This window comes from Pygoscelis adeliae, unplaced genomic scaffold (assembly GCF_000699105.1).
Source record: "Pygoscelis adeliae isolate BGI_AS28 unplaced genomic scaffold, ASM69910v1 Scaffold145, whole genome shotgun sequence".
NCBI classification, from domain to species: Eukaryota; Metazoa; Chordata; class Aves; order Sphenisciformes; family Spheniscidae; genus Pygoscelis; species Pygoscelis adeliae.
The window spans coordinates 3,488,735-3,503,409 of record NW_008824866.1 but is presented as its reverse complement, the minus strand read 5'-3'; the positions used below and the strand labels follow the sequence as shown (position 1 = coordinate 3,503,409).

Here is a 14,675-nt window from a genome sequence, read left to right as displayed (position 1 = left end):
ATCTCACTGCTCTGCCATCCCTACATGACAGTCTGTCCTCCTGCCCCATCACTCTCAGACATTGCTGAACGGAAAGCAAATTACCAAGCATCCCCCAAAAACCCAAGCCATTCCACATGTAAATATGACTATTAGGGCATAAGAGTTATAGTTAATTTAGTAGTCAGCAGAGAGGAATATTTCATTGCTATCACAGAAGAAGAATCAGAAGAACAAATATGAACTTCATCTATCGCTTAGCTGAGCTGAAAGAGGATCAGTAAACAATTTTTAATGAGGATACTGTACCTAATGTAACTGGATCTGGATTCACTGGACTCTGCTGTCTGGAATGACTACTGCTGCTGTTACCGCCTTTTTTTAAATCTTCTGCATCACTGTACCGCCGTATCCAGTAATTAAGCTCCTCACGGTCTGCTTCTTGACATCGCCGTAGTACAGTGAGGGATCGCCTAGTTTTTTCCACCATGTCCATTATACAGTTTAACAGCTATTCACAGGGGTGGATGGAGCAGAGACAGAAAAAAGAACATTTTTTTCATAAACTGACAGAAGAATAAAGAAAACATTAATGTGCTCAGTGCCTGGGTTTTAAGAATGAAGGAGCCTCTCCCTGTTATTTCAAATACAGGGTTTTTTTAAGAATGACAATCCCTTCCTGTTTAACTGGTGATCCTAAACTGTACAGATACAGATTTCTGGGGGAAAGGGAGAAGAAGAGGAGGAAAAGACTGAATGGGCTGTAGTCCCACCACTACCATCACATGGCAGCATGGAGGCCAGGAGATCTGGTCCAGAACTGATGCCTGCAAATGTTATGAACGCTAATAAATTCAAAGAACAAATCCAATTAACCAGTACTAAGGGCGAGGGTCATGTGTCCCAGATCCAAGGTTTACGGACAAGAGTCTACTCCCCTTTTGGCAGCCTGTAATAATTAGGATACTGCAATAGGCACTTAACAGCAAGGTCTGATATGAGCTACCTAATGGGGAACATCAAGCCCCTAGATTTAATCACCGACGTTTTCAAAACTTCTCCAGGGATTCAGATTTGTTTTAAAAGTTTAAATTCCTATCTTAGAAGGGCTCCTTTCAGACAACTATATGTAGGAGTACATTTAGCCCTTACATGGTCAAGGTGTTTCCACTCTTCTGCCCATTCTCTGTCTGTTAGCCTGTGATCAATCATTTCCTCTTGACGTGTGCCATGCAACCCTGCCAAAAAGGAGCAAATCATGTTTACAATGTTGGGAGTCCTCTAGGGGGAAAAAAAAGAAAAAAGAGCCTATCAGACAAATATACATTACCTGGTCTAGTATCAGGAATGTCACCACAAAAATAAATGGATGCTTAAAAACTTTGCTCTAAGTTCTCTTCAGCACTTTTCCCCACAAAGGATGCTACTGTTTTACTCATTTTAATGTCTTCAATTCTGTAAGTTCTGTAGGTTGCAAGATGACCTCTCAAAAATGGACATAACCCTGAATACATACAATTTTTTATATATATATATATATATATATATAAAAAACTTAATACAATATATAGTTTTTCATTTGCACTCCCTGAAGAAGTCAGCAAGACAATTATTTGGAAACTCAGTGTATCAAATACTAGCTGTACTTCAGAGAGTTTATACTAAAATATTAGTATAAACTCAATGTTATTTCACTAAATGCAGTAATTACTACCATGTCAACAAAGCATCATTAAGGGTTCATCCCTTCACAGATGTTTAAACAACATGTGGTTAAAATGTAGCACATATATCAGAGCAGCTGACAACATGATACAACCAAGCCAGTATTTATTATCAACACTCAAGAGGAACCGACACTTGCTCTTTGTTTAGCCTCCTCTATACAGATGCTGAATATTTGTAAACGTTCCTCTTTTATTGAAGATTTGTTTAAAACAAGGAAGAATAGTAAGTGCAGATGTGAAGCAAGCCAGGCAAATCCAAGAGCATCAGACATCCCATTAAACCAAAACGTGCTGCAAGGGCAGCCCTGCGCAGGGTGTGGTTGGTGCTTCAAGATAACCTCTCAAAAATTTACATAACCCTCACTACATACAATTTTTTATATATATATATATATATATATAAAAAAACTTAATACAATATATAGTTTTTCATTTGCACTCCCTGAAGAAGTCAGCAAGACAATTATTTGGTAACTCAGTGTATCAAATACTAGCTGTACTTCAGAGAGTTTATACTAAAATATTAGTATAAACTCAATGTTATTTCACTAAATGCAGTAATTACTACCATGTCAACAAAGCATCATTAAGGGTTCATCCCTTCACAGATGTTTAAACAACATGTGGTTAAAATGTAGCACATATATCAGAGCAGCTGACAACATGATACAACCAAGCCAGTATTTATTATCAACACTCAAGAGGAACCGACACTTGCTCTTTGTTTAGCCTCCTCTATACAGATGCTGAATATTTGTAAACGTTCCTCTTTTATTGAAGATTTGTTTAAAACAAGGAAGAATAGTAAGTGCAGATGTGAAGCAAGCCAGGCAAATCCAAGAGCATCAGACATCCCATTAAACCAAAACGTGCTGCAAGGGCAGCCCTGCGCAGGGTGTGGTTGGTGCTGCTGCTGTTCGCTTCCTCTGCAGACATCCCCACGCTGCAGTGCACTCCTGAGATGTCACACGTGAAACACTTCTCCAAAGGCCTTCCTCTAGTCTAAGCTGAAATCAAGCTATATCGATGTGGCATTAAAAGAAAAATAAAAGGCTCTACCTATCCTTGCCTGCCAGACACCTGAGTGTCCATGTCATCTACGCAGCTGTGAAAGCACAGGTTCCTCCTCCTTCTGACTCTCTTCCTTTGGAGTGTAGCAAAGACAGAATTCAATCCACTTTTACAAATATAAATCTGAAATAAGGCCATTAGAAGCAGCTAGATGGACAAACACCTATAAAGGCTACATCTGAACGGCAGGTATATTTAATCAGGGGAAAAAAAAAAACAAACAACTGTTCAAAATACAGAATATAATTACAAGGAAAAGAGAAACATAAAAAAAATATGCAGAAAATCAACATGCCTTACCCATAGGTCTGTTTCTGTCCCTGAGGTCCCTGTGGTTGGGGTGTCTGTATGAGTCCCTGTAGTGATGGGCAATGGCCATATCATCCAAACGATAATGCTGAGGTGGAGGTGGGGTGGGATGAGGCAGACCATTGGGCTGATAAGATAAGCCATTATTTGGACTGTACCGCTGGCCTGGGCTAATAGTGCAGGGCCGCTTGCTTGGATGCTCTGAGTGCAAAGGCTCTCTGTCAAAGCCATTTTCTTTGGTTCTGAAAAACAAAGCAAAGGAACTTTAATTCACTTAGCGAGCAGGGCTGCTCAGGAACACGCACCCCCACCGACGCATGCAGCTTCAGGAACTAAAGCTTGTTCTTTCACTTTGCTCCAAGTGTGTGGTGCTGCAGAGCATTTCATAACACTGCTTATTCAAAATATATAAAGGACACATTCACCTTGTCTAACTATCCCTGTAACTTGAGAAATACTAGCAGGGCGAGACTTCTGATGGAGCGGCTTAAAGAGCCGGGCTGGAGAGTGAGCAGCCTTCGCTGAAATCACCGGCTGATGGGATGGATACACACGTAATTGCAGAGCTGAAACAATCAACTGATACATGAAGCTAGAGGCTGAGAAACTCCTGCTTTCAGTAGTGCTATAGCATATAGTGATTAGGGGAAATCTGCACTTAAAGAAGTGTGGGGTTTTTTTCAAGAGGATAGCATACAGTCTTAAGGTAGCGTGTCAGTGTCGGCTATACGTAATGCCAGGATGAGCTCCCGTCAAGATCAGTGTCACACTGAGACTTTGGGCAAGAATGACTCTAGATGATGAGAAATGCTTCCTTCAGAGATTTTTGTACAATCTAGGCTATTTCAGTCAAAGGTGCTGAGCCTGTCATTAATTTTGCAGGAAGATGTGGTTAGGCTCAAGTCCTCAATAACATTCAAGATTTCCTACTCCACTACTCTTAGACCCAGGTTTTATGCTCAGGCAACTTTGAAGAGTTATCAGGGAGAAGGGCAGTTTTTTACATTATAGGCACTCGTTAATTCAATTCATAATCAGCTATTTCCAAAGAAATCTCTATTTTGCACCGCTGCCTGAGAACCTGGAACTCACACTGAATTCGTCTTCCATTAAAATAAAAAAAGGCAGGCTAGAGTTACTTCAACAGGTTCACAACTCCTTTTAGGGAAGCTTCATTTCATTGAAGTATGGGGGTTTTTTTACCACTGGAATAAACAAAACATACACAACATTAGCTTTGAACAGAAAGGTTATTAGATATAAATATTGCAAACTGTTGAGGTTGCACCACTCCCTCCAAAAACTTTATTATTAAACAGCTGATGTATTCCAGCCTTTTTTAAAGAGAACTTTCTCCTCTGTGATTTACGGATGGCATAACATATCTTCCTAGTAATAACACAATTTTTTTGTCACTTGGACAGGAAGGTAAATTTGATTTAATATTCTTGTTTGCCTGCTGTTAAAACCAACTGCCCTTCAACAAACCCTCCCCCACAAACCAACCAACCTCGAGGGACTGTCTGTGGAGAAACACTCAATGTATTAATTGTTGCCCCTCAATAGGTTCTCCTTTAATGTCAATGAGAGGAAGGATGAAACCAAATCTTTGCCAATATCCACTGGGAGAGACGATCAGAGTAAGATCTTGCAATTACCAGCAGGAAATGAAAAGATGGGTTGCACTGTTTTCAGGAGTAAAGAGATTTTCCAAGGACCTCACCACAACGACTAATGCCAGAGAAGCTGCAGGTATATATATTTTATTATACCTTAACTTGGCAAAGAGGGGAGAATCTTTCACCAATACAGCAGGACAGCTGTTCTAATTTTGGGCAGAGATATAAAAGACATACTTTGTTAAAGTGGAGTATGTACCTTGTTCCAAAGCAAACGCAGAATGGCTGTGAAAACTCCTAATCAGGAAAACCTGAGGACCATTATATATTTTTCATGACTTTTGGCACGATGGAACTGCTTGCAATAACTCCCAATGGGTAGTGAAGTTTTTGACAGCTCTCCAAGACAAGTTTTGTATTTAGTTGCTGGTGTGCGTTTTCTTTACACATACCTATTCAAACTCAATGTCCAGGTCTTTCAATTGTAAAAATACTATGCAAGCAAAGAATGGACTTTCCTGTATGTACAAGCCAAGCTATTCATTTGCCAAAGTTCTTCAGTGTTACAGTTAGAATGATCTCTAACTAAGATGGGGAAAAAACAGAAACTGTAATTAATTAAGTAACTTCATTGACTTTTTTTGATCACTCGGTGTAGGAAAAGCAAACCAGAAAACTGTGACAAGTAGGAACCCAGTTTTTCTTTTCTGCACTACAATTAGAAGTTAAAATCATGTATTTTCATACAAATGTACATATTCACACCGTACTGTACAGGTACTTCTGTGTTTTTTTAGGAATGCTTTGTACTTAATTACCTTAACTGGAATGCACTGCATTAACTTGGACAACACACCAACATGTCCATTTTCTTCTAGAACCCCGAGTTTAACTACCATAGAAATTAACATTACCATTGAAAACACATTTACTGAAATTAAATTCCTATTTTTGCTATTACGCTGGGTAAGGGCTGTCAGGTCTTTTCTGGATGTTAAAACCTTAATTCTACAATTTGTTGTTTTATTTTCTGCACTGACCAAATAAACAACTTAGCAGAATACCAGAATGAGGCTGTACATAAACTCATTTTGTGTTTCTGACCACAAAAAGTATATAAAAAGGTAACAACTTCCAAGGTCTCATCAGAACAGGAATAACTGGTAAATGTACTATATCTGAATATACTGAATATAGTGATAAAAGACGAAGTACTGTAGACTGCCATAATTCAGATGCCCTGAACTCAGCCTGCTATTCTGCTTCTGATCGCAGTCCTACTCATTCTTCCAGGTCTCACGCCCTTGGGACAGGAGCATTTCCCCAGGTGCCTGAGGAAGCACTGCTGTTTCACAGTAATTGGCAGACCCATGTGAGTACTAGTGCCAAATCCAAAAGGGCCACAATTTCAATCTGATTTCATCTGATTTTTATCTGATCCATCCGATTTTGCAAAGCAACAGCAAGCTGTAGAGAGGAAATAACACTGAATGTGTAGGAAGCCTAACTGACACATTTTCTTGTTTTTCTTTTTCTTACTCCTGTTGGTCACGTTCTCCTTGACGTGCACATAAATCGACACTGTCATTTGGAAAATTGGCAATATGATAAAGATGGGGTCCTTCAGCTATAAACATGCAAGGGGTCACTTTACTTGGAATCATGATTTACTCAGATTAAAGATAGTAGAATAGATACTAGTCATCAGTCTGTACCCATTTAACAGACTATATGTTGTTTGTAAGTTATCATTTCAGTTTTAAATTATTGCAATTTATGGATAATTTCCTGGGTAGAAAATCTGACCATGCAAAACTGCCTTGGCTGGAAAATTGTTTCACCTGATCAAGAGTATTACACCAATTTCACTGAACACTGACGTCAGCTTGCAAGAAGGAAGCAAAGCTGTTCATCTGCTATTTGTGCAAGATGCTTTGATTAAAATTGGACTTCCACCAATGAAGTTTTGATGACCAAACAAGTGATAATGCTTTGCTGGAACAAAATACTTATTTTGTTTATAATACTGTGTTACAGAAAAGATCAATATTGTCTTACTAACAGTTCATATTAAGAAAATTCTTTTAAAATTCCTCAAAATTACACATGGCTTACAAGTAGCATAGCTGTAAGAGCTGTGAGCATCCTTCACCTTATTGAGATGTGGAGGAGCTTCTTCAAATAAGATTTGAAGAAGCTAACAGAATTATCAAAGTCGGTCTCTGTGCCCAGATACCTTCAACATGAATTCCTTGTCAGGGGTGCCAAGGGTACAGCAAGCACAGCAGCGCTTTCTAAAGTCACAAAACAATCATGGCCATTTTTGTTTTCTTCTCACTCAAAATTAGAACTATTCTAACAGATTTTTTTTGCTATCCTATATCCACTTTGTAGGCAGCTGTCATAAATGTAGAGTCTCTATATGACATGCTCATGTGCCATACAGCCCTTCCCAGCAAGCTCAAACTAATTAGCAAAAAGTCTTTTGTGGTTAACGTGTTTAAAATCTTGTTATTTATAATTAAGCATTCATTCACCAAAATAAAAACTCACATTGGTCCAAGTTCCTTTGCTGTACTACAGTAGAATGTAAACTCCAAAAGTTGTAAACAAAATATAGTGAACACTTTGTTCATGACATGTCATGAACAAATTACCAAAATGTGTTGTCTCCTCAGGTGTCAGTTTTTCTCTCTTGCAGTGACTGATGGTTCCCAGTGTTATTACAGAAACAGATTGATCTTTTTAATGAGCTAGTTTAATAGACTCCAAAATCTCACCGTGGCTGCTCATCCGTGTCAGACCATATGCACCAAGAAAACATTCAGTAAAACACAAAGCTCTGCTGTCAGATTGCTCTATAAAACCTCACATACAGTAGACTTGGATATGCAGATAAATAACCAGAATTGGAAAATGCATATGCAAAAAAGGTTCTGAAATTATAAGGAGAAAAAATTACTGTATGTGGATTTTCTTCAACCAAAAGTCACGAGGTGGATGTGGTTATGTGCAACACACACATTCCACTTGCTTTGCCTAATCCCTTACTGTATTTTACCTCTATTGGAATCAACGGTATGCAGTTACCCGTGCCCAAAAGAAAAATGTAAATATGGAAGAACGTGTGTATATATATTTCTAATGTATACGCGTATGTATCATATACACACACATGCATCTATATACGAGATATATATTACATACACATTATATACAATGTCTCTCTCTCATATCCCTTGGGAAGTGAAAAAGATACCACAATTTACTTTACTAGAGACATATCTCCAAACAAGATTATTCCAACTGCATTTAGTTGCCCTAGAAAGATGTTGCCTTTTAGTCATTTTTTTCCATATTCTAGCAACAGTCACAGCAAACCCTTCTCTTAAAGGATACTTCCTATCTTCCGCTGTATTTTTATATTTGAAAACTACTTAGATATCTAAACAAAAGGTATATATATTTCCAGATGTTTCTTCCTGCTCCTCTGTAAACAATTAAAATAATTAATAGTGTAATGAGTATAAAGCCAGACAAGTATTTGGTTTCAATACTTACTCAGTCTAGGCATGCTCTGACTCTGAGGACAGTTTTTTGTGGTTGATTTACTTACGTTATCCAAATTAAAAGGTATGCAAACTCCCATTCAGTAAATTTAAGAATCTTTCCAACAGGATCTTGTTCATTTTACTAAATCTGTAGTGCAAATATTCTTGAGTGCACGAGACAACTCCACTGAATTTGGTTCAGCCAAAACTACTGTATGAGTTTATTTTTTTCTGTATAGGTTTAATCATAGTCAACGGAGAAGTTGGTGTGACTAACCAGTGACAGGGTTGTTTGATACTGCAAAAAACAACTTATTTTTTTAAGCTCAAGGCACCATTCCAGTGGGTGAGCTGGGCAGTCTCTTTCCAGATCTTTCATGACAGCAAAGAACCTCAGGGTCAAAAAAGAAAGGATGAGGTTTTCTGCAATGCCACTTCCCCAGAACTAAGCAGCCTAATTTCAAGCAGCGACAGACAGAAGCTGACGGTTGATAGCTCTGGCACCTCAGAGCACGCAGGCCAGTGGGACACCCCGCATTATAGCCCCTCCCTGGACCCTGGGAATTCAAATGCAGGGTTTTACCCACAACACTGGAAGTTAAACTGTCTACCCCTCACCCCAAAAGCTGCATTACTACCTGGAGAGGAACTGAAGACTCCCTGAGCTGGACGGAGCCTAAGAGAGACTTCAGTTGTGAAGGCAAAGGCACTTGCTCGTGAGCAGAGACTTCTGAGTTTCAAGAGCACCTATGTATTTTAACTAAAAAGAAACACTGAGAACAAAATCCATAAACCAGATTTAAATCTCTCTAGGTCTAGGCCTCAGTTTTAATTAAAAGATGAAGGCTGACTTTAAAATCCAATATTCTTCTGATCTGCTGGTCCCCTTATGGGCTACTCCTATGTCCTTCTTGATACAAGACTAATACGGGGTCTTTTCATTACTAAATTCTTGTACCGGTCTTCACCTGCACCATCCACCCCCTCCCAGGCAACCAGGACTGAAGGTACTATAGGTGAGACCGTAACTATTATAAAATAACCAAAATTCAGCACCTCCAAACTGGGTCTCAAAGGGGGGAAATATTACTCCAGAATGCTAAGGAAAAAAACCAAAGGAAATATTTTATTGCCCATTTTTCCTTTGTGGCCTTTCTTGGAGAAGTGAGTAATACTGCTCTCTATTCAGAGGAAAAAAAGTAAGCTAGGTCTGTCAGGAAGGCATGTCCCTCTTCTCCTCTGTATTCTCTGTCAAGCAAGACCTCACGGGCTTACAAGATAATTTAAAGTGTGTCTGTCTATTTGTAGGAAAAACACCATGTCTGCTACTGACACTGGACTACAGCATGCTGATATTTAAGTTATTCACAAGATGCACAAGGTTTTAAGAGGCCTTTTTAATAGATGCTTTGGTACACCACTCTGCAAAGACGGAGGACATGCAGCAGAACTGCCCCAGGGAGTTGACCCCAAATTTCAGCTTTGGAATGTTCTCTCATGGAAAATGTCTGAAAATTAATCATCTTTCTTGGATGCAGTTAGCAGGTTTGTGTTAACATCAATAGCTGTTAGTCTAGTTGTCAGGAACAAATGGTGAAAAGAGGGTATACAGAAAAGGGCTTCTCTGCTGGTATCTTTATTTTTTTGTGGGTCCATACGGATTTTCCTGAAACACAATCTAAAGCAAAATACTTTCACATTTTCATCTATCCAATGGCTACATTACTTCAATTTTTAGTGCTCACTTCTGGCTCTGAGTAGCTTAAAGTTTTACTATGCAGACATTTTCAAGATCTTGCATCTGCATCATTAATATCTCACTTTCATAATATGCTCAAATATGTGGTGTTGAATTTTTGCCTACCAGCCTCAGGAACTTTCAAACTTCATTTTCTCCATAGGTTTTGTGCTATCACGGCCTGTCCCTACACCAAAATGTCACCTGTACAAACTTGCAAGCCTTCTTGACTTTGCAAATCTTCGCCTTTTTAATTTAAAAGATAACTAGGACACTTGCAGCGCTTTCTGCATGCAGGTAGTGGCATTTGGCAGAACAGCATTGTAAAAGTTTTCCATACTATAAGTCCATGGCAAACAAAACTAAGAAAAATCCAATATTTGGGCCTCCCAAAGGTAACATTTATACGCTAACTGAATTTCTAGCACTATCACGGGAAGACAGTTAAAAATAAATAACCACAAGAGTCATCTTCTTATAACACTAAACAAAGAACTTTATTCAAATAAGAAAAAGAGAAAATTGTTCCATATCCCTAAAGCTACTGTACTTCATACATGTGCACTTGCTTGCCCTGTTTCTGCATGGACCCTTTCTCAGCTTAACAAAAAAAGATTTCAGTGAACATTCCTCCTGTTTGGAAAAAATATCATTATGGATTTGGATATATGGATATGGAAACATGGCACAGCAGAAGGAGTCAAAGCCCTGACTGCACTCCGGAGCTTGCCTTGTACTTCCCAATATGAGTGCCTAGCCACTTTCCCCATATTTACTGTTTAATCCAACAAAACCTCAAATACAAAGGACTTGGATATGGAGCTGGAGTGATTTGCTGCTCATCGCTTTATGCTGCAGAGAAATACTATGCACTAAATAATCAGTATGGCACTGGCCGGCCAGTATTATTTCTATGTAGATATAACCATAGCATGTCCTCAGGCAATTTTGCTGCCTGAGTCAGTGTGTGCATGCACCTATATATCTAGATATACAGATGCATACATATCTGGATATATACATGCATACACACATACACAAAGGTAATTTGGCCACTGCACAGCTGTAACGAGGGCAGGACCTGCACCCAGGAACACCATCCCAGTTCCCCCCAGGCACCCACCCACACGCTCCCCCCTTGCTAGCGGAGCTCGGCACGTTCGACCCACGGGACATTTCTGAGCGGGGTGTGAAAGGCGCGGCGGTGCTCACCTGTCTGGAGTTCGCCTCTTCCCGTTTTCGTTCACATCGAGAAGCAGCTCTGAGGAGTCAACAGGTGAGGTGGTGCTGGCATCCAGAAGCAGCTGTTCGTGCTGGGCGAGGTACTGGGCTGGGTTCTGCTTGGCTAGCCTTGCACAGTGCAGCAGCTCCCGCTGCAGCAGGGGCAGATTGGCCTGCAAGAGCGTTGCACACGTTGAGAGGGTGGCTTGCAGGCAGTTTCAACAGAGATGAAGCAGAAAAATCAGAAATCAAAGGAAAGCCTGCTCTGGGATGAACCTGTTGCAAGCATCCTCAATTAGGTTTGTTGCGGTTAGCTGCCTGAAAGTAGGCAGCCCCCTTACGGGGTCAGGTCATGGCTGTGGTACGTATGCATGGAAGGATGGGAGTTTACTTACGAAAATGGAAAATGCTGTGAGAAAACTAGGTCTGAGCTCCACATCTTTAAAAGGGGAAAAAGCACTGCCCTGGCTGACTTCATCTCCTTTCTTACTATCCAAAACCACAGTTCCTATGGAGCAGCAGTTTTCAACAAGTGACAAACCTTCTTCATTCAATATTTGTTTCCCATTCAGACTGCAGTTAGTACTTAGAAACTGAAACCATAGGAACTATGGCTCTGCAAGTTGCCTCTTGTAATCATCCTTCAAGGGCCTTTGGGAGAACAGGATTGCCCTCAGCTTTCCCATTCAATTTGCAGTTACACATTAAGATAAAGATTACAACAAAATCTCATGGTCCAGAGCTTCAATTAATCACGCAGGGGGCTACAACTCTCCTCCTAGCCAGATGTACCTTGAAGTGTTTTTAACCTTCCTCTCAGGGTCCCACTGGGATTTAGGTCATGGGCTGGAGAGTACCAGGACTCAGACACAGAGAATTGAAAATGCTCATTGATCCCTGGGTGGCACTTTTTACCCATCTACTGGTCATGGCCATAGTAGTAGTAGAAGTATGACTAGTAGTCATACTTCTTGCCAGGTTTGGGACCAAGGTGGAACTGTATGACCTTCCCATCAAAGGAGATGGGAGTTACACATCCTGGGAAACTTCTTCCTTTCTTTGCAGCATATGCACACATCGATACTACGATAGTACAGTCATTTCTTACCTACTTATTTGTGCCATAAGGTGATGTGCCCTGACCTCTCTTGTTCCATGCCTATGGAATGATCCAATGATTTGTTGCCTGGGGATTTTCAAGTATCGGATTAAATTTCATGACCTTTAGTAGCTAGAGATAAGACAAAGAACTCCAATGGTCCCCTTTGCTTTGAAACAACTCCTGGGGTTTTTTTGTTTCGGTTTGGTTTAGTTTGTTTTTTTTAATATAAGTCAAAAAGGTTCTGAAACTAATGTGCAGGGAACAAAGCAAAAAAGGCAGATGTTCTGGAAAGTTTTGAGCAGAGGATCTTGGTAAATTACTCTGCTAGCATTATAACAAATGCTCCAGCACCTGCTGCTGTACCATAAGAGTAGATCCACTGTGCAATAAAAAAATGCCAGACTAGGGTTAGTACATATGAAGTTTTTCAATAGTGAAAAAAAAAAAAACCAGCAATTGCTATCAATTCATCTTAGGATGGGAAGACAGACGATTGTGGAACATGACGTCTTTTCAGACCTCCACACAAATATTTCGTGAAAGTACCAAAGAAATATCTTCTCTCAGTTATTATGTGTCACATTTTTGTCCAGGGCTACCACGTAACAAAGAGAGATATTGAATGCTTTTATGAGCAGGGTTTTTCACTTGTTTTAATTTGATTGTTATTTTTTTTAAAAGCTCACACGGAATCAAAGTCAAGACATCCAACTACCTAAACTGCCTCAACGTGGCAGGAAATGGCAGGACAACACATTTGCGTTCCTTATCCACTATCACAAACAAAAGGGATCTATTTCATACATGGGTGCTCCTGGCTCCTGGAGACAACCAAATTTTGAACTCGCTAGCAAAAACCTTGATTTATTTCACTTGTTTTCCTTCTCCTAAAGAAATGTTCATTCTTGCTCTTTAACCATAAACATGAAGATCTGCAGTTAAAGGTATCCTTTAGTCTAAATGGATTGAATATGTTTTCTGTGCACAGAACAGATGTGTACAACTTTTAATATATTTATTAAACATGGATCTACTCAGTTTCTTAATTTTTTAGAAGTTATTATAGAAAACTATTAATGACATGCCTCATAATTTGGGTTTATAATGGCATCAAGCAATGTTTGGACAAAGACTTAAAACTCAAAGTGAAGAAAAGCAGTATTTGAAAACTTTTAGTTCAACACAACTACTTTCAATCTGCTCAAGACATTATTCTAAACAATCTTTATCAAACCATATAGTAAAAAATAATTGGTTTACTCCAAGAAAAAACATCAGGACCTCTCTATGGCTAGGTCAAGTGTACAGACTGCTGATCACTATGGCCCTGATACACAACAAGAACTAGTTTTTGGGAAGCTGGATGCAGAATGAAGCACCGACATGCTCCCTACCACAAGCGGGGAGAGATCAGGCTCCTAAGGCAACTCAAGCGTACTCATACAGACTCTGAAACCAAAATTGTCTTGGGACACAAAGGCTTATGCAGAGGTTCAGCTCTGACAGTAGAGGCAGTTCTGTCAACGCGCAGTAGCACATTTCTCCCAGCATTGCTGCTGGTGCCTGCAGACAGACTTCCACACCCCTACATGTGAGAGATACAAACCAGTTCTTGACCAGAAGCCAGATATATATGTTAGAAAAACACTGACTGAAAACAAATGTGATATTACTGGCTTACAGTCCCCTAAAATGTTGCACTTCAGTGCCTGGAATATGCTCCTACTCTTGTTTTGGATTGGACCTTATATCCTTATATCAAGATTTATACCTTTATATTAATATTTTATACCTTATCCATATATCAAGATTTAGGTAGTGTCTTAGCCTCCTCCATCAGTTTTATAATCACAGACAGGAAGAAGAGAACATGTTTTTTACCCAGCTGTCAGACCTGTTTTCCACTTTGAAATGAAAACATTATCTCTGCACCTGCAAAAGAAGCTACAGCTCCAAAAGGCTGTTTTATCATTTCAGTGCTCACTCCAAGTAATTAGTTAATAATTTTCCACTGTTGGATATTCCTACTTTCTTTGAAACTTTAGCAACAGAAATATTTCAGTATTATAATTTAAATTTAAAAGGCTTCATTAACTATAGTACAATTAGGCTTTGATGCAAGTTTTTATAGTTGCAAGTTTAAATAATTTACAGACATATTTAAAAAAAAAATCTAAATTGAGATAAATTTTTGTTCAGAGAGCCCGAGTAACTCAAAATCATCAAATCATATATTGATACTGATGCTTAAAACAAATATGCACAGCACGTCTATTGAAAAACAGAGTGTTGGCAGTACTGAACATGTACACCATGTACCACTTAAATTTAATAGACTAAACCCTGCTTGATATTAAT

General features: G+C 39.3%; 1 protein-coding gene across 1 annotated transcript in view; it reads right to left on the bottom strand.

Annotated features, from left to right (window-relative positions):
- RUNX1T1 (runt-related transcription factor 1; translocated to, 1 (cyclin D-related)) overlaps positions 1 to 14,675 on the bottom strand; it is a 98,653-nt gene that overhangs the window by 29,640 nt on the left and 54,338 nt on the right. The window contains exons 5-8 of the mRNA XM_009324427.1: positions 11,207 to 11,388; positions 3,078 to 3,328; positions 1,132 to 1,217; positions 289 to 490 (exon numbers count right to left, since the gene is read on the bottom strand). Coding sequence (XP_009322702.1) covers positions 289 to 490; positions 1,132 to 1,217; positions 3,078 to 3,328; positions 11,207 to 11,388 — 721 coding nt within the window. The remainder of the gene's footprint in view (positions 1 to 288; positions 491 to 1,131; positions 1,218 to 3,077; positions 3,329 to 11,206; positions 11,389 to 14,675) is intronic.